The 24,702-nt window shown below is 45.5% G+C and overlaps 1 protein-coding gene across 1 annotated transcript in view; it reads left to right on the plus strand.

Moving 5' to 3' along the window:
• LOC146177107 (signal-induced proliferation-associated 1-like protein 2) overlaps nucleotides 1–24,702 on the plus strand; it is a 136,282-nt gene that overhangs the window by 39,897 nt on the left and 71,683 nt on the right. The window contains exons 5-10 of the mRNA XM_084583097.1: nucleotides 328–476; nucleotides 5,994–6,197; nucleotides 13,599–13,674; nucleotides 18,891–18,989; nucleotides 19,524–19,627; nucleotides 22,275–22,432. Of these exons, the coding sequence (XP_084439223.1) occupies nucleotides 328–476; nucleotides 5,994–6,197; nucleotides 13,599–13,674; nucleotides 18,891–18,989; nucleotides 19,524–19,627; nucleotides 22,275–22,432 (790 nt within the window). The remainder of the gene's footprint in view (nucleotides 1–327; nucleotides 477–5,993; nucleotides 6,198–13,598; nucleotides 13,675–18,890; nucleotides 18,990–19,523; nucleotides 19,628–22,274; nucleotides 22,433–24,702) is intronic.

Here is a 24,702-nt window from a genome sequence, read left to right on the forward strand (position 1 = left end):
TGTCCGGTGATGATGCTTATGTGTCACTGTGTTACTCATCATCTCCAGGTGGCATGGGCATAGCTCGTCAATTTGATGTTTTAATTCAAAAATTCGTGTAATTTTTACTATCATGTGGTACTAGGCATTGCTCATGTGAGTGTATGCCATTGGATATTCACTGATTTGGACATTGCACGGCTTGTACTTCATAGTTTGAATGGACAGTCAAAGGGAGGAGTCTGCATCATTGTGCTCCTATTACATTTACATTTTCAAACTGGTTATTGAGGAAAGACTCACAAATGAGTAATGTTGTGTGCTTTCTCAATGAATGTTTGTGCGCAGGTCACCAGAACTGGTTTGGTGTTGATGATCGGCTCGGTCCGGTAGCTGTGAGTCTGCGAAAGGACCGCCTTGATGTGCCAAACTCTGCAAGACCATCACCTGGTGGAGCGCCACAGACTCTCTACCGGATCATCGTTCGGACAAGCGAGGCACGTTCCATTCGCTGTGTGGGACGTGGAACAGGGCTCTTCTTTTTTTTTTTAGCTTTTGCTGCACTTTACTTGCAAGCACAGCATAGGCTCTGTAAATAATTGAACCTGTGCTGATTCGTAAATAATTAGAACTGCTAGGTGGCCTCAGCGAGTGCCCATGCACACTTTTGGGGGCTCATTAATGGAAATCCTTTTGGGCTCACGGCAACTAATCCAGGCGAGCTGCCGACAAAGTTACATAGCTATACTCCGTTTGATACATCAGGTGTAACGTAGCGAAAGCTACGCAAGTAGTTTGCAAGAAAAAAAAAAGGCGTACAGTCGAACCCGGATATATCGAACTCGAAGAGGATCGCGAAATAGTTCGATATATCGATAATTCGATATTCGATATACAGAAATCAGCTTGGGACAGCACTTTACGATGCGAAAAAACGATACCGCATTTGTCGTGTAATCAACTCACTCGCATAGTGAACCTACCCTTCACTTTTGCACTCGCGAATTTGGAAGAAAAAAAAAAAAGCGTTAAGGCCAGCTCGCTCACATGCAGGCGATTAAGCGATCTCAGCGACGAGCCGAGCCGCAGCGACAGAGCAAAAAATTTCCAACTTGTTGGAAATTTTTTGCCGTTTGCACTCTGCACTCTGCCGTTTTTGCACTCTGCCGTTTTTGCACTCTGCCGTTCGACCCACTGCGGCAGCTCGAAACAAGGTTTCTGCGTCGCCGCGGCAGAAATCGCCAGCGTTTTCGCTTGCATGTCGCACTCCGTTTCGTTGTCTCATCCACAGCTCATTTCTTGGCAGCGTGCCAAGATGCTGCGCAGCGATAACGCTGCAGCGTGTTTATCTTTTTACAGCTCCTGCGGGGGTGGGGAGCGAACTTGGCAGACTGCCTGTGATGACTTGATTGCACAAGCCTGGTTAGATTTATCACGCCGCGCTTGGGCAGGCGTAGTCCACTGCCACAAAATATTCGAAAGCGTGATACAGTAGCAGCAAATGCTGTTTGAAGCGAAAAATGCTAAAAGCTGGTGTCATGATCACAGCTGACCGCGTGCTTTCGTTAATTCATACATGCAAGAATGAACGACTCCCGCGGAAAAAAAAAAAGAAAAGAAAAAAGCCGCTTCGTAACGCCGTATCTTACGCTATGCCGCGCGTACAGCACAACGATAAAAATAGACGGCTCTCGGGAAAAAAAAAAAGATAGATCTGCCGCTTGTTAACTTCCGCAGGCGCCATAGCCACGTCAGCCGCTGCGCGCAGAGGGTTCGCAACACACGCTGGGGAAAGCATCCAACGTTCTGTCTGAAAACGGGCTGAGCTGGCTTGGCGCATGCGTAACGCATGCTACTGCGAACGAAGGCCGGGAAAGAGAAAGGAGAGAGATAGCTCGGCAAAAGAATGGGCACACCCTTGCGCTTCGCTCTGTCGCGTTTTTCCCCACTCGTTCCCACCGGTTCTCTCTGGTTCATTCACGCACATGGCTTGCAAATATCACGTGCTGGCGCGCGGGAAACAATAACCGCAAATGCGCGTGCCTTTAGGGAATGGGCGCGGCGCTGCCCTAGCCGAACTGTCCCCTCTCATTACTTCCGCGCGCGGCTTGAAAACGTCACGCGGCAAACGGCCGAGGGTGATGCGAATGTCTTTGGGAAAGGCACACTTTCTAGTGCGTGGTGCGGAGTTCGATATATTGAACGACCGGTGAAATTGAGTTCGATATATGACACGGCTTTCCTATACTTTTACATGGGGTTTTCAAGGGGATATTCCGTGAGTTCGATATAGCCGAAATTCGATATATCTGGGTTCGACTGTATCACTATGCGCTCCTTTCGTGGCCGAGTGGTTTCTGCGGAAACAGGCTTTATTCTGAGCATACAGGTTTGCAATAACTTGCTTCGCATGCCTGGAAAATTTTACAGAGCGGATCTTATAGAAAAAATTCACTCCGAAGAGGCAGTCGCGGTCGCTGCGTTGCGCAGCGCAGAGGGCACCGCAGGCAGGGTTATGAGCAGTGAAAATGCGACACGAACGAAAACGACAAACAAAACATAGAAATTACCCGAATCTGATATTTTCTGCCTAAAAAAGGTGCTTTTTATGGAGTTGATGGCAAATGTAAAATGTATTAAGCTTGCAGACAAAGTAACTATTACTTCCTCTCGTCAAGAGTAGGCACTATTTTTCATTGCTGATGCGGGGAGCGCAAACAAGAGCTCTAGCTTTGGCAGTGTTCTACTTGATGTATGGAATGGAGTATAGGTATGCAGCGATCACAGCAAGCGGTAGTCAGATTAGCCCTGCTCAAGCCTGCATTAAACTTTGCAGTGTAGGCTGAATTACCTCAGATTTAAGGGGTAAGGGGATGCTTTAGAATCGGAACTTTGCATGCTTTACTGTCATTTTCTTCCTCCTTCTCTGAAGTTGGATTTACTGGACCATAATGCACAATTACACACTAAGTGCAGTAAAACTTTGATAGCTTGTACAATGAAACCTCGTTATAATGAAAAAAATGGAAAATAGTTTGCTATATCCTTAATTCGTAATATAAAATTCCATAGAAAATACATGCAAGAGCTGCAAAATTCAATTAGGGAAGACACAGCAACTCGGAGGGTGCTTACTTGGGTCACGTCCATTTATTTAGGCTCAAAGAACTGCGTTACTGCAGCCTGCTTTTTTGCATTGATCGCATTCTGTATCACGCCCTGTTCCACAGTTTGCAAAGACTCAACAAGGGCAAACCCGCTGCCCTCAATAGCACTGCAGTGGTGGCGCAGTAAATCCAATGCAGCAAGCGCTTCTTGTGAAATAGGAATGTTCTCATCGTCTGCAGGGTCAGCCTGAGCTTCGATGGGATGTTCAAAGACTTGTGCAGCGACTTGATGTCCGTTAGTACAGCCGTGGTCGGTGCGATGTCGTCGTCACCTACAAAGTCTTCTACGGTCATTGTTGCGGGCATGTCACCAACATGACGGGAAAAATCGTTCCAGGCCTCATCGAGCTCGCTGAGCTCTGCTTCTGCTTCGTCGGCATCGTCACTTGCTGCACGGGCCTCTGCTGAAACAAAACCTGCGTGCCGAAAGCAGTTGGCAATCGTTTCGCCTTTCACGTTGTCCCATGCCGCTTTAAGCATCTGGATTGCTGCCATCAAGTTAAAATCTTCAAGTCCTCCTTCATACGAAGCTTCACGAAAAGAGTGTCAATCAGTCTCCTCTTGTAAATTGCCTTGAAGGCCCTGATGACACCCTGATCTAAAGGCTGCAGCTTGGCAGTAGTGTTAGGAGGAAGAAAGCAAACTTCAATGTTATGGAGTGCTACATCTGTGTTGGTGCGGTACAGTTATCAACGAGGACGCACGCTTTGCGACCCTCGCGCACAAGCTCGCAGTCTCAAGCTTGCAGCCACTTCGCGAAAAGTTCACGCGTCATGCAACATTTCTTGTTGGAAGCATACGCTACGGGGGTATGCGGCCCCCTTTCATGTATCTCGGGGTTTTAAATCTCCCAATGACAGAGTCGCAGCTTCACAGTGCCGTCCATGTTGGCGGCAAGCAAAACAGTGATCCGGGCCTTTCCTTGCTTTCCACCATGGCACGGCTCTCCACGCGCTTCAAGGGTATGCCTGGGTAGCATCTGCCAAAATAGGCCCATTTCGTTCGCACTAAAGATGTCCTTGGGCTGATATTTTGCAAGGATTTGCGGCCACTCCTCTTCCAACCACTTTTTGATGCGCTCCCATTTAACCGTCTCACTTTCGCCAGAGATCGTTTTGCCTATGATGTCGTAGCGTGCCTTGAACCTTTGCAGCCATCCGGAGCTGGCGACAAAGTTTTCGTCATCGAGGATACAGGCAAAGTCTATCAGGTTTTGTTGAAGCATTGGTCCCGACACTAGTATGTTTCGAGCTCTGACTTCAAAAAACCATTTGTAGAGCGCTTTCTCCACGTCACCGAACGCAGGGGGCCGAAGACGCTGTGAACTTGTCCGTGTGGTCTCTTGGGTCTTGATGACATCTTTGTTCTTGAGAATGATGCTCAAAGTGCTCCTTGGGATGGCAAATAAGTCTGCAAGAACGCACTTCTTTTCGCCGTTCTCCACACGCTGAATTATCTAGAGCTTGGTCTTTAACGTCAGTGCTGCTCTTTTTTTCACGTTCACCGCCATCACAGCACTACGCATACCCGCGCACCACACTCGACACAACCACCGACGCAACCAGCGACGCAACCTGCACAGAGCGCTACAACGACCATGCAGCTGCTAACACTAAAACGCAAAAGACTCAAAAGGGCAACAGCAACAACATTCGATCGTGCCACTGCCGCCGCTGCTGAAGCGGCACTGTCAGGGATAGTGAGATGCGAACGATTTCTTTGTCTGTCTACTCTCAATGCCAAAGTGGCATCTGTGGTGCTGTCAGTGCCTGCGATGTAGTCCGGAACGTTTGCTACGCCGCATAACACACTTGTAGTGCTATGAAGCCTGCCTCCTGCTATTAAAGTGAGGTAGTGTTTGGCGTCGCGAAGTTCGTTTTATCCGTTTTATGCCAAACCACGTTCGCTATAGGAAGTTAAAAATACATTTGTTTGACAAAAATACTTTGCACGAGTTCGATATATTCAATAATTCGTTATATGCGTGTTCGTTATATTGAGGTTTGACTGTACTTGGTCAATTTGAAATCTGAAAGAATGAAAAATAGTTTTGCGACCCCATAATTTCCCATGTAACCTTTACCAGATAATTCGAACTGGCGGCTTGGACCAGGCTGGGCCTAGGGTTTTTGGCCCGGGAAATCTGAAGCGGCTTTTGAAAGTCATCGTTATATGTACTCTTTATGTAGGCTGAAGGTTATTGGGTGTCCATGTAACATAGAAGTGTTTGAAACTGAACTGGGTATTTACAGATAATTTTTTGTTAAAATTCCCATTTCTTTGGGTCAAGGTGATGACTGCTTTCTTAAAGCATGGTATGCCCCTCACATGGCACCAAGGGTGCGAGGAGCTTTTAATTAGCGTGTATATTTGTATTCTGTAGTTCAAGGCCTTGGGAGACGAACACATCACAGCTTTGAACAAGCTTGAAACCGCTGTCATCGAATGCACGCTGAAGAAGCAAACAACGATCAGATTTTTTTCTCTGTGATTTCTTTTTATTTCGATTTTTGTATAGGGCCCACATATCATGAACTTCTGGATACAACGAACGAATTTTAGATAAACGGGCTTAACTGTATTCCAATTTATCTAGTAAATGCGAACATTACAAAATTTTTGCCGCAGTATGTTGCCCCAGTAGTTTTCTTCTAAGTCACCTAGTGGAGTGTACGGAGCACTTCTCTGTGTCCTAACTCTTGAAGTGTTGAGGAAGGTATAGTTTCTTCATCTTTGAGAGATTTGCAACTGTGACAACGCAACATGTAGTATACATGGTTTTGAGGAAGGCTGTGCACAGAGTGGGAAGAAAGGTTCCTCATTGCGGCCTCCTTTTCCCTCCTGCAGTTGGCGGTGCTTCGGTGTAGCCTGGCGGAGGAGTCCCTGGGTGGCGCCGGGAGCAATGGCCGGCTGGGTGGCAGCAGCAGCGGAAGCCTGCCTGTGAGGGAGCTGCTCGAGCTGGCCGCACCTGAGCTGCAGACGTCGTGCCTGCGGCTGGCTGTGCCCGGTCCAGCCACCGAGCAGCAACTGCTCAAGCTCGATGAGCAAGGGGTGGGTAGTCAGCCTCTTCACATGCATCCGACGGCAGGCGGATGATGCGTCTGCATGCCGCAATACATGCGGATTGTGTGTGAGGAATCTTTGTGCGGAAATGGGTGAAAATAGGGCAGAAGGAGGGCTAGAAGAACATGGCACCACATTTGTCTGACCCTACCTGCGCTCTAGCGCTCCTGTGACATCGAGAATCTCTACACAGACGTTTTGAATCCGGTTGGTAATATTGACATCATCTTTGAGTGTTTACTGTTGAATCGGGGTCGTACCTCGCATATCAGTGTTGGCTCCATTGTGGAGCTTTACACTGGTCTTGTGATTGATCACACTGTATACGCAAACTTTTGCCTTGAATGTGCCTTGGGTTCTTAGCCACGAGACGAGAAGTACAATGACTGGCTTGCCACCCACGAGTGCCGGCGAAACATAGACTGCAACTCTGGCCAAGCATGGTCTGCACTACACGACTGTACTCCGACGGAGATAGGTGCAATTTTCATGCCCTGTCCGAAGCAGAAGTCTACGATCTCATTCAAATTGGCCAGAAAGACTGCATCAACTGTGTCCACAAGCGAATGCAGACTTCTCTTCGGAACATTGTGGACAAAAAGAAGAGTCAAGGTGAGTCTCTTGGTGGAAGAGGCAAACTGACATGGGACAAGATCAATACGATCGCAAACTGCTACGGCTGTGCCGTGAGGAGCAACAGGAATGACATTTTAAACACGAAAAAATCGGAGGGAGTTATACTCTTGCACTCGAAATCCACTGACGATATGCCCCAAATCACTTCAAGTGCCCCGAGGGTGCTGACTCTTGGTTCAAGTTCAATAGTTACCGTAAAAACCTGCGTATAGTACGAACCCGCGTATAGTACGTGGTGCAGTATGAGGTAGCGAAAATGGAAAAAAGATGTTTTCACCCGCAAATAATACGAGGGAAGAAGGCCTTTATTTTCACAGCATCTCATTTTCACTCGTCGTCTGTTTCAGTGTCAGAAGACAGTGAAACGTCTGACTGTTTGTCGGACAGCTCTTCCCTTAAGAACTCTTCCTCTGTGCCGTCCAGTGCATTGGAAATTGCACACTTTTTAAACGCCCGAACGATGAGCTCCTCAGGGATGGCAGCCCATGCATCCGCGATCTACTTGCAGAGGACTGCTGGAGAAGCCCTCTTCAGCCGCCTCGAAGGAGCCACTTCAGGGTCTCCCGACTTCATCCACTCAGCGTAACAGCGTTTCACAGCGTCTTTAAAAGGCCTGTTAATGCATACGTCGAGTGGTTGCAATTGCGATGATGACGACGAGCTCGGTGCGAGATTCGCGTTAGTCTCTTGACAGAGTCTGCTAGGTGGCAGTGGAAGGCGTCCAACACAAGGATTGACGGTAAACCGAGCAGTGCTCTAGGCCGCCGACACCAAACGAACTTTATCCAATCCAGGACTAAAGTCTCGTCCATCCAACCTTTGTCCTGGCATCGGACGACAACATTCTTGGGAATCTGCTCACCTTTTGGCAAAGTCTTCCGCTTGAACACTACGTAGGGTGGTAGCTTGCGGCCATCCACAGTGCACGCCAACATTACGGTCACCCGTGTTTTTTCATTTCCACTCGTACGCACACAAACTTGCCTGCTGCCTTTTTCATGCACTGTGAGTGCACAGGGCATGTCTAGGTACACCGGAGTCTGATCGGCATTGCCAATCTGGCCCAACAGAAAGTTCACATTTTTTCGCAGTGATATAACATACCGCTGAAACACCACAAGCTGCTCCTCATAGCTTGCGGGTAGCTTCTGTGATAATGACATCCTTCGACGCAACGAAAACCCAGCGCAGTGCATATACCGAAACACCCAGTGCCTACTGGCTTTAAAATCGCTCCACGGGGTGTTTTTTTCCGCTGCGATCTCTCTTTCCTTTGCTTGGAGCAACTCAATGTTCACAGGCAGATGTCATGCACGCTGTTCCTGTACGAAGGAGGTCAGGCCTTGCTCAATCTCCGGATATGCTATGTTTTTTGGCCCCTGGAAACTTCATCTCAGGCCAGTGCACGCAAAGAGGGCTTCTTTCTGCTTTCTCCATCCACGAATGCTGCCCTCGGTGACGCCGAACTGTCACCCTGCCACAGAATTTCCGATGGTCTCAGCTGCTACTATTACTTTTCTTTTGAAAGCAGCTGAATATTGCTTCCGTGGACCCGACATTGTCACTGACATGCGCGCTTTGCCTAGTCGATGTCCAAAATGGCGACAATGGCGACGCATCAACAGAGAAAAAAAGGTAGCTGACGCCACCACTAGACGACGCATCCTTCGTTGCGAACCTTGATGATGATATTTCCGGGCTGTAACGAAACAAGAACTGCGAACTTGGGGCGGAAAATTTTGGGACCCGAATATAGTATGAGGCGGAAATTTTACATCCTAAAATTTTGAAAAAAACTTACTATATGCGAGTTTTTACGGTAAGTAGCTAGGTTCAGTAGTTAGCTAATGGTTAGCTTTGACCTCCACACAAAAGTGCCCTCTCGGCTTCTGTTGGGGCTGCTCTGGAGCCAGCTTGAGAGGCTCAGTGATGAGAACCTGCTGGCAAGATGCAGTGAAGGCACGACTCATAATGCAAGTGAGCTCAGTCTGCATTTTGTCGTCTGGACGCAGACTTCCAAAAATGGAAACGCTTCACTGGAAAGTGTGAAGCGGGCTGCTGCTGAGGCTGTTGCCATTTATAACCAAGGAAGGAGGGCAGCCAATCAATCGATCATTGCAAGTCTGAGCTGTGTTGCTGGTGGCTGCCTTGTTCGCCGAAGCATTGAAAAAGATACTCTGCATTTGCATAGTGCAAATGGAGCACTGATACAAAGCAGGCTCTAACAAGGGGACACAAATCGAAAGCAGCTGAAGACTACAGTCCTGGACTGCTTGGAACAGTAGGTCCGTTCGATTCAGCTGCACTTTCTGCACCAGTTCCGCAAAGTTCTGCGGCGGTGCAGCAAACGTGCAGCGCCAGTTCCAGCTGTTCAGGTGCAGCATCGGCACCAGCTGTTTCCAAACGAATGGTACAGTGCAGGTCGGGCCGACGTCTGCTAGCCTTGGCGTTGCCAACAAGTTGCTATCGGCTGTGTGCAACTCGCGTCAGCCGATGCTGACGTCCCAGTTAACTTGATGAATTTTCAAACAGCACATGATCGACAGCGAAGCTTTGCCTATCCAGTTGCAATGCTTTTAGCCTGTGCGTTGTAATAAATGGCACTTGTCAATGAGAACACGATCGAGTTTGCCAAGGTAACGACTTGCATACTCACAGGGAGTAGAAACACGGATGTGGTGTGATGCATGCTGATTATATACTTCAATCATGATCATGTGCACTTCGATTGCTAGCTGCCGCAAAAGTTGCATATATTTATATATGCATTAGCACAGACCTACATAATATATATGATGTGCTATTTGAAAATCTTCATGATTGGGAGGAATAGCGCCATTGATCTGAGCGGCATATACACAGATGATAGGAATCATTCATTTGTGAATAGTGAATATGCAATGCATATATGTAAAAAAGCCAACCGTATGTGGTCGCCTAGCTGTGAATTATATTTCCACTCACATCAACCGGCGCTAACATGCCGAATAAGGTCAATTTTCAAATAGCATATCGCAATGAAATGTTGACGCGAACCAGCCTCGATATATGTGTATGCCTACCATGTGGCAGCTGGCACGAAGCACAAACTAACTTCGATCACGATTGAAGTCAGCATGAACCATAATGCATGCACGTGCTTACTTGTTGGACATGGTTTGAAGTACACGTCGGCATTTTTTTTGTGAACACGAGCACCGTTCTCATTAACGAGTGAAATAACTATGGTCACTTCAGAGTTTATCACAACACGCACGCCATTTTCATGCAAGATGTCTGCTTTCATGTGGCTGATGCGGCGGCTGCAGCTGCACCATTTCGGCACTGACCGCTGAGGAGGTGCACATTTTTGCTGAACCTTTCGTGAACTCGACCTGCACGACGTCCGCACTTTTTGAAACGAGCAGCATGGTGCAGAGGGTGCCATGTTCCATCCCTGAAACGAATGGCGTAGTGCAGCACTTCGTGAACTAGTTCATGTAGTGCAGGCGAAACGAACGGACCTAGTTTCTGTAGTTGCACAGAGACCCATCTCTGAGGGCAATATGTGAGTGGCCAGCTGCTCGACCATCACACCTAGAAGTTCTTTTCAGTATCTGTTTGCCATGGTGGAGCTCGGGTCTCCTTTGCTCCGGACCACGCTCTTGTTGTCTAAAAAAATTCAGCCCACAAATTCTTTCTTTTTTGTGGCGAGAGCTACATTGGCCGCAAAGCCACATTTTCGCCGTGGTGGTGGCCAAGCTGTGGTCGCACTGCTCATACATCACATCTGGCGAGCTACATCTGTGGCGTAGTAGACTGATGACTAAATAGTCACTAACCACTGCTAATTAATGGCTAACTAGTCACTAACTAGTACTAATTAGGCATTAGTGATGACTGAATACAGTAAGCAGTGACAGTGACTGGCTATGACATCATAACATGATGACGTCACTAGTAATAATGTCACCAGGTGATTCACGCATATACGAAGCTGACCCCGCCGGGCGTTCGATCCAGGCGTCCATGTGGCGCCATTCATTCGGCGCTTCCTCGCACGTCGCACCACAGAGCATATATAGAAATAGACGCAGTACAGCAGGCATCAGCACTGTTTCAAATTGGTTTACAGGAAAGGAAAGGCGCAGTATTTGTCACAATTCTCTGCGGACACCTTAACTGAGCCCTAAGAAAAAGGAGGAAGGTGGAAGTGAAATAGAAAGAGGTGCTGTAGTGAAGGGCTTCGGACCATCACTCAAAAGTGGCTTTCACATCATAGCAGCTTAGGGGTCCAAAGTGCCCCAATGGCATAAATAAGGCTGTCTCTCATCGCTAAACATCAATGACCACAACAAGCTCGGCCAGGGAAACGTACCTCTCGCTACATATATCCTGTCATGGATGAGCTAAGCCACTGCCAATTTTATTTTTTACACTTTCGCCATGCCTATACCTTCAATATCTTTGAAAAGAATGTTTGCCTGGATGGATTAAGACACTTGCTGTTCTGTATTGTAGGGAAAGAGGCAGAGAACAGCCAAATAAAGCCCGTCTTTGAAGATTCCTCCCAGAATTTTTTGGCAGTCACTATCAAAACTTGCATCCTGGAGCATCAATGGACGAGAAGTTGAAGCTGTGACAGATTTTCTCTTCTTGGGCTTCAAGATTACCTCGGAAGGAGACTGCAGCCATGAAATTAGGAGATGCCTGCTTCTGGGAAAGAGAGCAATAGTTAGCCTTGACCGCCTAGTAAAGAGCAGGGACATTAGTCTGCCAACCAAGATCCGTATAACTCGTGCTATGGTCTTTCCAGTTGTGATGTATGGATGCGAGAGTTGGACTGTGAAAAAGGCTGACCGCCGAAGAATTGACGCGTTTGAATTGTGGTACTGGCGGAGACTCTTGAGAGTTCCTTGGACTGCCAGAAGATCAAATCAGTCGATATTGGCAACCATAAACCCTGACTGCTCATTGGAGGGTCGAATTTTAAAGTTAAAGCTCAGCTACTTTGGTCATCTGATGAGAAAAGAGGAGTCACTGGAGAAAGATTTGATGTTGGGAAAGGTTGAGGGTCGCCGGAGAAGGGGTAGGCAGCGAACGCGATGGTTAGATGGCATCCTCGGGGCGCTGCAGATGAAGTTATGTGATGTTAGGAAGATAATGAGATACCGGAAAGCGTGGCGTGATATGGTCCATAGGGTCACGAAGAGTCGGACACGACTGATCGACTGAACTGAACTGATCAAAACTTGAAATGTAATTTTCTCAGCTTCATATTTCTTGCCGACATGACTAGCTTTACAGAATTTCTCGTCTGTTTTCGTGCATCAGTTTTAATAAATCCTGTATCATTGAATTCAGAAATAATATAGCTATGCTATTTTATATTCTTAAGTTGAACATGCCAAATTTTATTAACAATAATGTCTGCTAACTATATTTTAGAGTTATGGCACATCGACATATTTGAACAATTCTATGTGATGACATATCTAAATGATGGTATAAATAGCATAGATCCACATGACAGGTCTCTGGCTACAGCTACTTTTTAATCAGAACCAAACATTATTAAAAGAAAGTGCCTTAACAACACATTAAGAAATTACCTAATTGGACTTCAGTTATTTTTTTTATGGAATGAGAACTAATTGAGTATACTGAACAGGAGGAAGAAATGCTCCAAATTTCTTCAAGATATCGCTAATAATAAAATTTTTCATTTCTGAGACCAATGTCTTCCCCTAACCAAGCCGTGCAAATGGGCCTGCATGGCCTAAGGGATCTCACTTGGTACCTAGGGTTCCAATTTAAAGTCCCTGTTAGTTACAGTTAAAATATCTATTGGTACTAACCACCCAACTGTGCTAATTAAACAGTTTGTTTAATTAGACAAGGTATTACAGTAAATTACCTGTGCCTCAAATGATAGTTTATAACTGGAAATATATTTTTTTTTCTTATTTCGAGGAACTGCCTGTAAATAAGAACTTTTCAAAGTGTTGCCTGAATCACCTGGTACAACTGAACCTAGATATACTATACTGAATGATTGCTTGTATTGAACTGCTGAAATATCCCCTTGGAAATCCCGCACAAAAGATAGCAGTATTATTCACACCAAACTCCCACTAACGAACATTCTACTACTATATATGGAGCAACTGCAGGCTTTGTTCCTGCAAAAGGCGCTGATCCCAATGGTGCGCCCGCAATGACAGTGTAAAACATTATGGTAAGTTGAGCGTTGAGTCTTCTTGAAAGCTGCCTTCGTTACAGATTAGCTCATTTGTTAACGCATTTTGTATATCGTATTATCTATGTATCAATTCATCTCGCGATACCCTTCAAGTTTGGAATATCCAGGTTTAGTGTTGGGCCACAAACAAGTCGATTTCTTTCATTTTCGTTGTTTTTTTTCTGTTAGGGGTTCAGTGACATGGCCATTGGGGTCTGACCCGTAGCAACGTGCAAATGGTGTGCGTAGGTGTTAAGCATTTGTTGTGATTCAGCATATGCATCATATTTCTTCATTATATGTCCCTAACTTCTTCACTGGTGACAAGGGTAGACTGCAGGTAGAGCGTGTTGTCAGGATGGTGTAACCCTTTGGACACGTTGCACCGGTCTCATGTTTGTTTCTTTTGCACAACTTTACCATGGGTATACATTGTGATCAGTAACGAAAGAAAGCTTAAACATTACGTGCTGCTTTTATCTTTGCTGCCACCACGTTGTATTCACTTTGCTGCTGTGCGCTTGTTCTTGCAGCTGATGAAGACGTACAAGGTTGGCGTCATGTACTGCCGGGCAGGCCAGGCCACTGAAGAGGAAATGTACAACAATGGTGAGGAACAGGCCAAGGCTTCAGGCGTGTCTGGAGGAAAATGGCTGCAAAAATAGGCATTTGAGGGAGAGTTGGTGCACATCTTCAAAAACTTTGCCAGGAGCACTTGCCCTTAGTTCTCTTTTCTGTCCCCTGTTGCAGTGGCGGTAAAATTTTCGAAGGTGTCTGCCAACCGCTGAAACTGTTACTGTGCTCTTATTTTACTACACATTTGTCACACGCAGTATGTGCTCACTTGTCCGTCTGCTTCTTTGCGTTAATGTATGACTGGCTCATCCAGCAAGAAGAGATAACTCTTCAATAGTTAGAAATCAAACCATTACGTGTTATTGCTTTCATATGCTCTTGGAGACTTCAAAACTCTCAAGAACTCTAGTGTCTTTATCTTACCGAGTATATCTGTACCCATGTGCAGAGAAGTAGTCTTATGAACAGTTATTTCAGACAAATGAAAAGCAAATGTGTGGGCCCATTTCAAGAACTTTGCTGTATCCATGTGTCGTTTAAGGACTTTGGAGGATATGTTGGTAAACATCTTTGAAAGCTTTAATTGAAGCAGCCATATTTCTGGTGTGTTGCTGGAAACATCAGTATCAAGGTTTTCATTTGACGTCCGACTCGGCTGCAGTGAGGCAAGTGTCTTTTTCATCAATACCAAAATAGTACTACCTGGCGGTGCTATCTTGGTACCAATTCCGACAGACGAGGGAAAAACATAAAATTAATTTTGACCGCCAGAGCGTCCACATGCTTGGTTTCTGATTATTTTGTGTGCTCATATTATAGAACCTTTCCACAAAAGTGGTCCTGGCCACTGCCATATTTGATCCTGGACAGTGCTCGTAGCACAGGGAAAGTTGTGAATTATCGCCCTCAAACTCGCCCTACAGCCCAGTCAAACTGGTTTCACCGAGGCTCGTGAAAAGGTCCATGCAATAGTTCCTTATGGTCTTCTGAATTTGATATAATTCAGGTTCTGCTCTGTGTGGCCAGATCATTCTCACAGTCTGATATCTGGGGCAACACACGAGCCAAGCCCATATACAGTAAAACCTCATTGATATGTTAAAAAAAAAATGAAAAAAAATCTTATCTGGGAAAATGTATGATCCTAACTGCCTGATTTTGAAAAGTTTAACTTCTGATTAAGTACAAAGGCTCTTAGAATTGAGATTTTCACTGCATTAAAATTTAGCATTTATAGACATCCAGTATTCACAGCTGAATTTTTAGCTCTCACCAAGTTCACTCTGCCGCTTAGTAAGAGATTTAGTAACAAGTCCGGTTCGTGGAAGGCAATGACGAGCCGGGATCACTTCCTTGGGTGTCTTTGAATGCTTCGCCCCCTTACACTACTGACGTGTGGAGAAGCCATTGCGATGGCTTACAGTTGCCTTGCTCATGCTGCATCCCCAAGACATGGCCCGCTCATATGCAAACGGATAGTTGTTCCCCCCTTCCTCTAGGGCACTGCAAAGAAACCACCGCACTTCTCCTCATGAAGTCATGCCTTTGTGGGAATTGGCGCCTCATATGTTGGCTTTCTTTGATGTTTTGCCCCTTCACACCTAGACACTGCAGGAAAGCAACCATGGCTGATGAGCGCCGATGATCTGTTTTTCATGTCGCGAGTGCTTGTCAGCACATGTCCGGTTAATAGCAGAGCATATCATACATCCACAATTTGTCGTAATTTCAAATGTAGTAACTTGGAAATCGTGTTATCCGGGAATTCATTAAGGGGGGACACTGGTCTTAAAGCTATTTTCCTTAAATCTGAGCCAATTAAAATGAAATTGCACCATCTTGCTCAGTTTTTTGTGCAGATTTCAAATATGCCTTTATTTTTTTTCCACATTAATTAGCACCAATGTTAGGCAATATTAATTAGTCATTAATTAATACCTCACTAGAGAGAGAATGGCAAGGTAAAAATTAAATTTTTATGCGTGGCTACATAGTCTAATCAGTAGAGAATGCAATGTTCAAGGCAGTTTTTCCATTTTATCTATCTGTGTAATTTAATGGAACACTGAACATCTACATTCAAGATGTGCTTGTGAAGCATTCAAAAGTTTGCATAATCATTAATTTTTGAAGCCCGATAGAGTAATTCTGCCTTGAACATTGCTACACCTGCACCTTCAGCTTCCTTTAGCAAAAGAAATTACACCTCTATCCGCTCTAGATGCAGAGATATCAATGTCCCAAACCTGATGGGCATCCAAAATTAGCAATGTGAGAAAAATGAGAAAAACCCAAATGGGCCACAATTAAGAGGGGACACATGGGTCTTGAGCAAAATTTTCTTAATATTTGTCCTGTCAGTATGAAATTTGCAGGGTTTATGTAAATTCTTGTGCTGGTTTCAAATATGTTGTTAGTTTTCTTCTACATAAATTTGCTGAGTAGTTACAGCAACTTTGCTGTTCCAGACTTGCGGGAAGCTTGTAAAAATATCTACTGAAGGGAAATTGCTAAAATGCACATGGATCTGTTCCTGAATGTCTAAGGAACACAATAAAACAAGTTTTGTGCTCCTGCCTTACTACAAGCCAAAGTTATGGAAGTTTTAAGTTTCAGCTTCACAAGTGCAACCACCCCCTTTCTACATCTTATGTTTAAAAATTTTTCATGCAGTTGAGACCTTGTATAATAGCTTTATTGTGTTCCTTTAACACTCATGAGCCAGTAAAAAAAAAAAAAAAAAAATCATTGCAATCTAACGAGTAGGAGAGCCACAATGCCACCCGCAAATAGAAGGGTAGGCAAAATTTTCATTTTGAGAAAAATGGAAAAAAACGAATTGCAATGTCAAACACTAATTTAATCAAACAAAAACTGTAGAAATGCAGGCCACTGTGGCCTAGAAGGCGCTCCTGGACAGTAATCTGCATTGGGTTTGCCCTTCTGCTTTCGTTTTGCTGCAGTCTGAAAAGCTGCAGAGGAAGCACGCTTCCTCTCTGCTCTCAGACATTCACTGGTGCAATGCACACGTTTACAATTTAAAATGGCTATAAACCTCCAGGAATGTAGTCTCTTTGCTTTCCAACGTCCAAGTGTCGCCTCTTTCATTTTGATTTGCAGTTGCAGCACATTCTGTTATCACTTTTTCGATTTTTTTTTTTTTTTTTTTTTTACGTACGTCGTTTTGTTACGTCCTCGCATCAAGACCGCGGTGAGGAACGTTTATTGCGGAAAAGAAATGTAATTTGGAGCTGTTTGCTGCTTCCCAGTGCTCTGCATTGCACTGGAAGCAAGTGAATTCCCTAAGGACTATGAACGAGGTCCGATCGGCGCAAACGCGCGGCGAGCTCTACGAAGACGACGTGTCCCGCAGTTTACGCATTGGAGAATAAGTTTGACGGCGATTCCTTATCCCCGTTCACTTTTCTAAATGCCAATATCGCCGCCGTATGTTTTACGCTTCGCCAATCTCGGCAAACTGTTTAGATCTGACGATCGTGAACTCCGCATCGCCAAGCGGACTGTCCGCTGCGCTGCCGTCATCGTTACGAACACGATCCGTCTACCGCTTCGTTGCTGGAGTTGGCGCGAGTTCAAGCTTTTCCTGTTTTGAGCTTATCTTTCTGCTCATCTGCGGCCTGCGTTATCACTGTCGCGGCGGGTGCGACCGCTGGCAGTAGCAGTCCCCCGTGCTGGGGAACACGCTAGGCCTACTTCAGGCTCATACACACGATCGTTCGGCGCACGATTTTCGTCGGCCTGAGCGCGCACAGCCGGGGCAGGGCATCACTTGAGATGATTATTCAACTATTTTTTTAACTTTTTTCACAAATTCTTGCCATGAACGCACCTCGCGGTTCGGAACCAAGCGCGGCCGGCGTCACGTCTCCGCCATCTCCCCGCGGCTCGGGCGCGCCGAGCAGACGCCGTCAGCCAGCTCCACCAATGCGGGGACGCCTTATCGTCACGTGCACCTCGAAAGCCAATGGGATTGCAAATGCCACGTTTTCTTTTTTGCTATTTTTTATGCGACCAATGGGTGAATGTAAACAGCAGAGGCGGCAATTTGAAGACGAAAGGCGGCTCTTTCGAATGAGACCAAGATGGCTACGGTGCCGCGCACAAAATGGGAGCTACGCCTCGCGGAAAATGGTTGTTTCGGGGGTCGTTTTCGGCCCAAATTTGGGCGACATCGATTATATAAATTGGCATTGTGACTAAAATACCGACCCTAGAGATGAAAAACTTAGCAGATAGGTAGATAAAGAGCTACTGATTTCGCAAATCACATTTTCTAAAAAGTGATTTTTTCGCGATTTTTTCGTCCGAAAGACCCGTGTCCCCCCTTAACTAGGAGAAAAATAGTGTAACTCTAAGGGAACAGGCAATGCTTCACCCCTCTTCAACCAAGTACTGCAGAAAAGCAATTGCAGCGGGTGTGCGCCTATGATTGGTATTTCATGTCATGAGCCCTCGTTAGCACAAGTGCTATTAATCGCAAAACATATTATATGACCACAATATGTCAATTTTTGAAGATAGTAACCAGGAAATCACGTTATTCGGGAATGTATTAACCAGGAGAAGAATAGTGTAACTCTCTCTGGGAGACGCTTTACTGCCCACGATTTTGAGCGTATCAAATGGAAAAGCGTATAACCGGGAACGGATCAACGAGGTTGTACTGTATCATCACAGCATAGTGTAGAATGCAACTACACTTCATGAATGGACGAGGACAGCCGTCTATTGGAGATGGTAGCGGTTGCGTTGGCTAGTCCTAATGTATAAACTTTCACTATGTTCCATGTGATTGGGCAAGCTGCCATGGTTTGGTTTCGACTGTAAGTGGATTTCACCTCCAGCCCCTAACTTCAGATTGTCTAGGTTAAAAAAGGGGGCAAACATTCAGTCATGTAAATGCATACCCTGAGGAAGGGAATAAGATAGCCATTCACGTTGGTCAACTTGTGGACCGCTTATGGAGCACCTGTGGAGATTACTTTAGAGCATTCGTAGAGTGCAGCTTTCTTCCCTGCACTTTGCCAGCGGTCTTATAAGTTAGTGAAAAAATAAATTTGTAAGAAACGTAGCTGGTACTAGCGCCTTGTGCTTTTTTTCCACTTCCATTGAACTTTTCCATTTCAGAGACTTCATTGGGTTCGTTGGTTCATATGGTGAACGAGCTCCTTGTCATAGGGGTGTCATGTAAAAAAATGCGCCATCCTGTTTTGGTGCTTCTCTCGCAGAAAGTGCAGGTCCAGCCTTTGAGGAGTTCCTCGAGATGCTGGGTCACAAGGTGCGACTCAAGGGCTTCCAAAACTACCGGGCGGGCCTCGACAACAAAAGTAAGCATGCACTACGGCATGCTGCATAATTTGAGAAACGTTCGAGAAGGCAGATGTTTGCATATGACTGTGTGTGAAGTGAAAGCAGTGTCAGTAAAAGGAAGCGTCGCACGCCTCTGTCCCGCCCCTTCACACTTCTTTGCTCTGTGGAAGTCTGTGCCATCTTGGGGTTGTGGGATTTGGAGCTGTAAAACAGTTATCGCTGCACAATATAAATGCTGAACGCAGGGGTCCCCACGCTACCTCGGACCTCTGGTTTTTTTGGACTGATAATTTGGTTCCGTCAACGTTTGTTTTCTTGCAAAATGCAAACTGATATTTTCGGCCCATTTTGAGTTGGAATTTTTTAGACTTGACTGTGCCTGCATGTTTTAATTCTGAGAACGACTACTTTGATTTATGCCTTGTGCATTGTTAACAAGAAGTGGGGGGCTGAAGTTGACCTATACATGTGTGTTATTTGGAATCCTTCAGGAGTGGTGTTCATTTTGCTGCAGCAAATGACATTGTTGTGTCATCCTCTTCTCCGTGCAGCGGACACGACTGGCCTCTACTCAGTCTACTCCACATACGAGGACTGCGAGATCATGTTCCACGTTTCCACCATGCTTCCATACACACCCAGCAACAAGCAGCAGGTCGGTATAGTGCATCATATACTTCGGAGCACTTAGTCTGTGCATTACATGTATCATTGCCGTACCGTATTTAGTCCAATGTAACGCGAGTTTTTAGAGCTCAGCTCTTTGGCACCCGTTCCTGGGTTTTGTGACGGCGTTGCCGTCGGCCTCGTAACCAGCTCCGCTCCCCGTTCAGCCCTCCAACTCAGCCCCCCTCTTCTTGCGTGACGCCGACCGGGCATGTTGTCTGATTGCTATGCGCGCTCCCCCGTTCGCCACTGCTTATATCCCCCCCACTCCCCCCTCTTCCTGCGTGGCGGCGAGAGTGCTCTCCGGTTGCTGAAATGCCGGCTCGCTATCAGCGGATCACGGTGCGTGCATCTCAAAGCCGAAACGCCGAGTCACATTCTCCTCACTCGCTTGCAGCGTCAGCCGCGTCAGTCAGTCGCTGCTATTTGTTCGTCGCGCAACGTTCCTATGGGCCTACGCGCTGCTTCCCACATCCTCCCGATAACTTAATTGCTCTTTTCATATCTCCGACCATAAAGCTTCTTTCATGACAGCCAAGAACTGTTAGTGGAGTGTTTCTTGAAGGAATATGTGTGAAAAAATTAAAAAAGATTGTCTGTAATTGTACATACGTGTCTTGCTCGAAATCTTTGCCTCAATTTATTGAAAAGGTGAAACAGATTATGAGCTGCACTCAGATTTCACATTAGGAAGTAATGTCATTGCTGGCAATTTTATTTTTTTTTGTTCATGATGTTTGGCTCTCAGTCTACCCTCATGTTATAGTAATTGAATACTGTGATTCGGTTGTCCTAAAACAGAATGAGTTTGAAGAGGGCTGCCACAGCTTGAAGTTCAAGCCAGCTGTGATTGCATTTGTGTGCCAAATAGAATGTTGTTTCTCGCACCCTTCTTCTCATGATGCCCACTCAAAAATTGCGAGGGAAGGGGTATTTAAAATTTTTCAAATCTAAGTGGCTTCCCTCACTTTTGGCATCATGATCATAAATCAAGCAATAATGGTATGTCCCATCGCACCTTGCCACATTTCAGGCGGCCCGATTGTATGACTGCACCAAAATCAATTTCTTTCCGCACGCACGGATGTCAAACTTTTGGTGTTGGCAGTACACATAATGGAACTTTCAGAGCAGACTAAACTGATGTATATATTAAATTTCTCAAATTTAAGATTTTCATTTCATCCCTTTTGGATAACAAAGTTGGTTTATGTTACATGCCCACTCATTCAGGCATGCGAGTATTCTAACTTTTGTAACTCAGGTAGCTGAAAAAATATTTATTCTATAGTGCTCTGAACTGCAGCGTTACGGAATTGTATGAACAGACTCAGTGTTGCGAAATATCGCGCCCTCTGTCATTTTTTTGTGTATCTCAAAATGGGGGGGGGGTGATAAAACAGAAGCCTGCTCATGATAAACCAGGAGCGATCTTTTTGATAAAATCCATCAGGTATATTTACTCAATCAAAAAGCAGTTTGGTATATCAAACACTTGTCTCGCTGCACTTTATTAGTCGTGCTTAATTGTAACAGAAGGGGTATTCGCTGAACCAAAATCACACAAAGAATGTTGTTTACTTGAGGGGACTTTTTGGGGATTTAAATACCGAACATTAAAATAGTCGAGTATCAAATACTTTATTATTTGGCCAGATACCAGAAATATTCGAATATTGGCACAAGCCTTGTGTTGATTATTAAATTTGGTTTGGTTTGTAGGGTTTAGCACCCCAAAGAGAGTTAGGCGTTGCAATTCAGACGAAATGCAATGTGCCCATATACAACTAAGCAGTATTATTTTGCATTGAAGAGCCCCAGGTGGCCAAAATAATCCAGAGCTCTCTAATGGGGTGCCCCTCATTGCTAATGTTGCCTTGAAGCGTTAAAAATCCTGGTAAAGCAAACCACGAAATGTTTTCTAAATCTGAATAATGTGGTTCACAGACAGACAGGGCATTAGAGGCAAACGAAATGGGGTAAAGAGTACAAGAGCTGCAAGCAACTATGAAGTTTACTTTTAAGCTCATGCACTCAGCTTACAGCTGCACAGGGTACTGCAGTTACAGAGGAACCGACACAAAGATGGCACATGCAGCTTTGAAATGAAGTGTCAGTCACACAAAAAATGACAGCAACGAGAAAAAAAAAATTCAACAGAGTGACTTAGACCGCTTACTTGTGAGAATGCGAAAGCATTACAGCTCTTCACGTCGCATTACTTTGTGAAGCGCCGATTCTTGCTACGTTGCATAACGACTGAGTTGTGGGTCACGACCATGCATAATGAACATGCATAACTTTGCTCCTTACATTACATTATTTTGAAAAGTAAAAGTGACGAGTCATGCTATGGCCAACTAGTTAGTGCCCAGCCCTGTCATCTGCCTGCTAAAGGTGTGCTGATCAATTGAATGCCATGGACGCCGACCTTTGTACTAACACGTATGCTTCCACATTGAGAAAATGCACAATTTCTCCCCAACGAATGTCTGCAACGTGGCTGGAAGCGTGCACGTGAGAGCCGTGATACCGTTCGTGTCATGCCTTGTGGGGGTATGTGCTGCCCACAGTTTGCCCACAGTTTCGCATCCTCCGAAACCGCATCCTGAATTGGTGCAAAATGTGCCGTGCAGCTGTTGCGCAAGCGTCACATCGGCAACGACATTGTCACCCTGGTGTTCCAAGAGCCACGGGCGCTGCCCTTCACCCCCAAGAACATCCGGTCACACTTCCAGCATGTCTTCATCATTGTGCGTGCCATCGAACCCTGCACCCCCAAGACCCGATACAGGTAGGGGGCCCACTCTCTATTCTTTCATTCAAAGATCTATGTGTTGATGTGTTTAATTGTTGGGGTCACCATTTTTTGCCATTGAAGGAAGAGGCATGGGTGCGTAATGTCCAAGTTTTGGCACCATAGCTCACTCTATGGCGGCACCACTGCAGCAGTGGTGTAGCTGGCGCCATCTGTGGACGCTTCATGTAGCTGGACGTGGCTGAAAAGAAATTGTGGGGTAAGAAAAGGCCGTGACCCTGTAACATGAACCGTGCACTTAAGTTACAGAGAGCAAAAGCTTATTATGTGTACATGTGCGAATATTTGGAATTTTCAAAGTGGTCCGAGTAACCGAACAGCACGAAAAATCCTTGAACTTGAAAAAAAAAATAAAAATCACTTTTCTGCCAAACATCAGCTTTCGAAATCACGAACTTCACTGCTCACCATATTTTTTATATATGTCGATAAAAGGGAGTTGTAGCATAGCGCGGTCTGCTACTGTGATCAGTTAACGTGCACCACTCATGCGCAGGTGCTAGCATGATTTGTTACGGCGTGCCAGTGCGGGCGCACTGATTGGTGCCTTTGCAGTAGGCGTGCGTGCCACTGGGAAGCCTGCAACTCGCTCAGAGTGGTCACCGCCTGCGCAGTGGTGCCCCACAGAAGTGGATCATGTTAAGCTCTAGCTGCTATAGCCCTCCAGTTAGAATATCTTGGCCAGTCATGCTTTTGTCACATCCATACCATTTCACCATGTACTGTGACGCGAAGGTCACGCTCATGCCTCGAACGAATGCATACGCCGTGTGAAAGAATAACATTCAGTTCCCATTTTTATGGTTAACGACGGTAGCGTGGCAAAAAAATGAGCAGAACGAGAGCTTCCATGATAGCACCCTCCCCCTTCCTCCTCCTCGCTTTTTCCCATGTGCAGTGGTGCCTGAGCTCGCAGCGGTGGACGGTGCTCTCACTCTATTTTCCATCCAATTGCGCGCTTTTGGCTATTGCGATGACAAGGTTGAGCATTCCCTTATTGCCGTTGGCTCCAACAGTAACGATGCACAGAGAGCCACTTAAGGGGGGATGTGGGTCTTAAAATAATTTTCTTTCTTATTTGTCCAACCTGAATGAAGCTTTTCAGTCTTGGTCAGTTTTCATACTGATTTCAAATCTGTGCTTGGATTTTATGATAGCTACATTGGTTCAGGTACTGAAGTAGATTTAAACAATAATCAGAGGGTACTTCGTACGGGGCTTTTTTGAAATTTCACCTTGCCAAACACAAAAATAATTGCATAGACACAATGCCAAAGAAATGCCTAGGGGATGATCCTGTATTTATTAATTTTAAATCAACTTATAGGCAAGGAAATGGACCAACTTTTACTGCATACACTTTTTTATAATTAGCTCTCATTACCATGCTAATTTGCAATTAGCACAATTTCACCAATGCAGTATGAATAGCATCACCCCCTAGATCTTTTTAGTATGATTACAATGATACCTAATTTGTCAATGTCACTTAAGAACAACATAGAAAAAGCCCCCTAACGCTTAGTGTAGTTCCCAGAAACACCAAAATGGGAAAAACGCATTTCAAGTTTCAGACTACTGTAACTTTTTCTAGAATGCAGCTGCAGCAATGTTAATGACAATTCAGTGTTTAGCTCTGCTTTTCAAGAGAAAGTCTAAATATGTGACAGTATCATCCCCCCAAAATTACAAAAGCTTGTCATAAAGCTATGTACTACCCCTAGAATCAGCATGAGAAACTACATTTATTTCGTCACATGCCTGTTCTAGTGCCCTACAAGGTTAAGAAATACCGTAAAAACCCGCGTATAATACGAGTTTTTTTTCCAACTTTCAGCGTTCCAAATTTCCGCCTCGTATTATTTGCGGATCCCAACCAAAATGTCGAAGTTTTGCGAGAAGTTTTGGTTTTGTTGTAGCCGCGTGGCTACGGCTTGGCTTTGTTATCGATGTGCGGCTACGGCTTGGCTTCGTTGCCCTAACGTGGCCGCACCCTGCAGTGGCCACGACGTCGAGGTGTCGTCTCTTCGTTGTTGAGTCGTCGAGTGCGCACAGCATCAGCGCATGTGCTCTCGTGCAAACCACGGTTCGCGAAAAAGTGCACGCTTTTTTCTTTAAGTGAACGAGCAAGATGCCAGGGTCTCGGAAACAGTACTCGGCTGCTTTTAAGAGAAAGGTGATTTTAGTTGCTGAAAACATCGGCAACAGTGCGGCCGGGAGGCAGTTTGGCGTCACCGAGGGAAGCA

The sequence above is a fragment of the Amblyomma maculatum genome, chromosome 10 (assembly GCF_055883805.1).
Source record: "Amblyomma maculatum isolate TAMU_Amacu chromosome 10, ASM5588380v1, whole genome shotgun sequence".
In the NCBI taxonomy this organism is placed as follows: Eukaryota; Metazoa; Arthropoda; class Arachnida; order Ixodida; family Ixodidae; genus Amblyomma; species Amblyomma maculatum.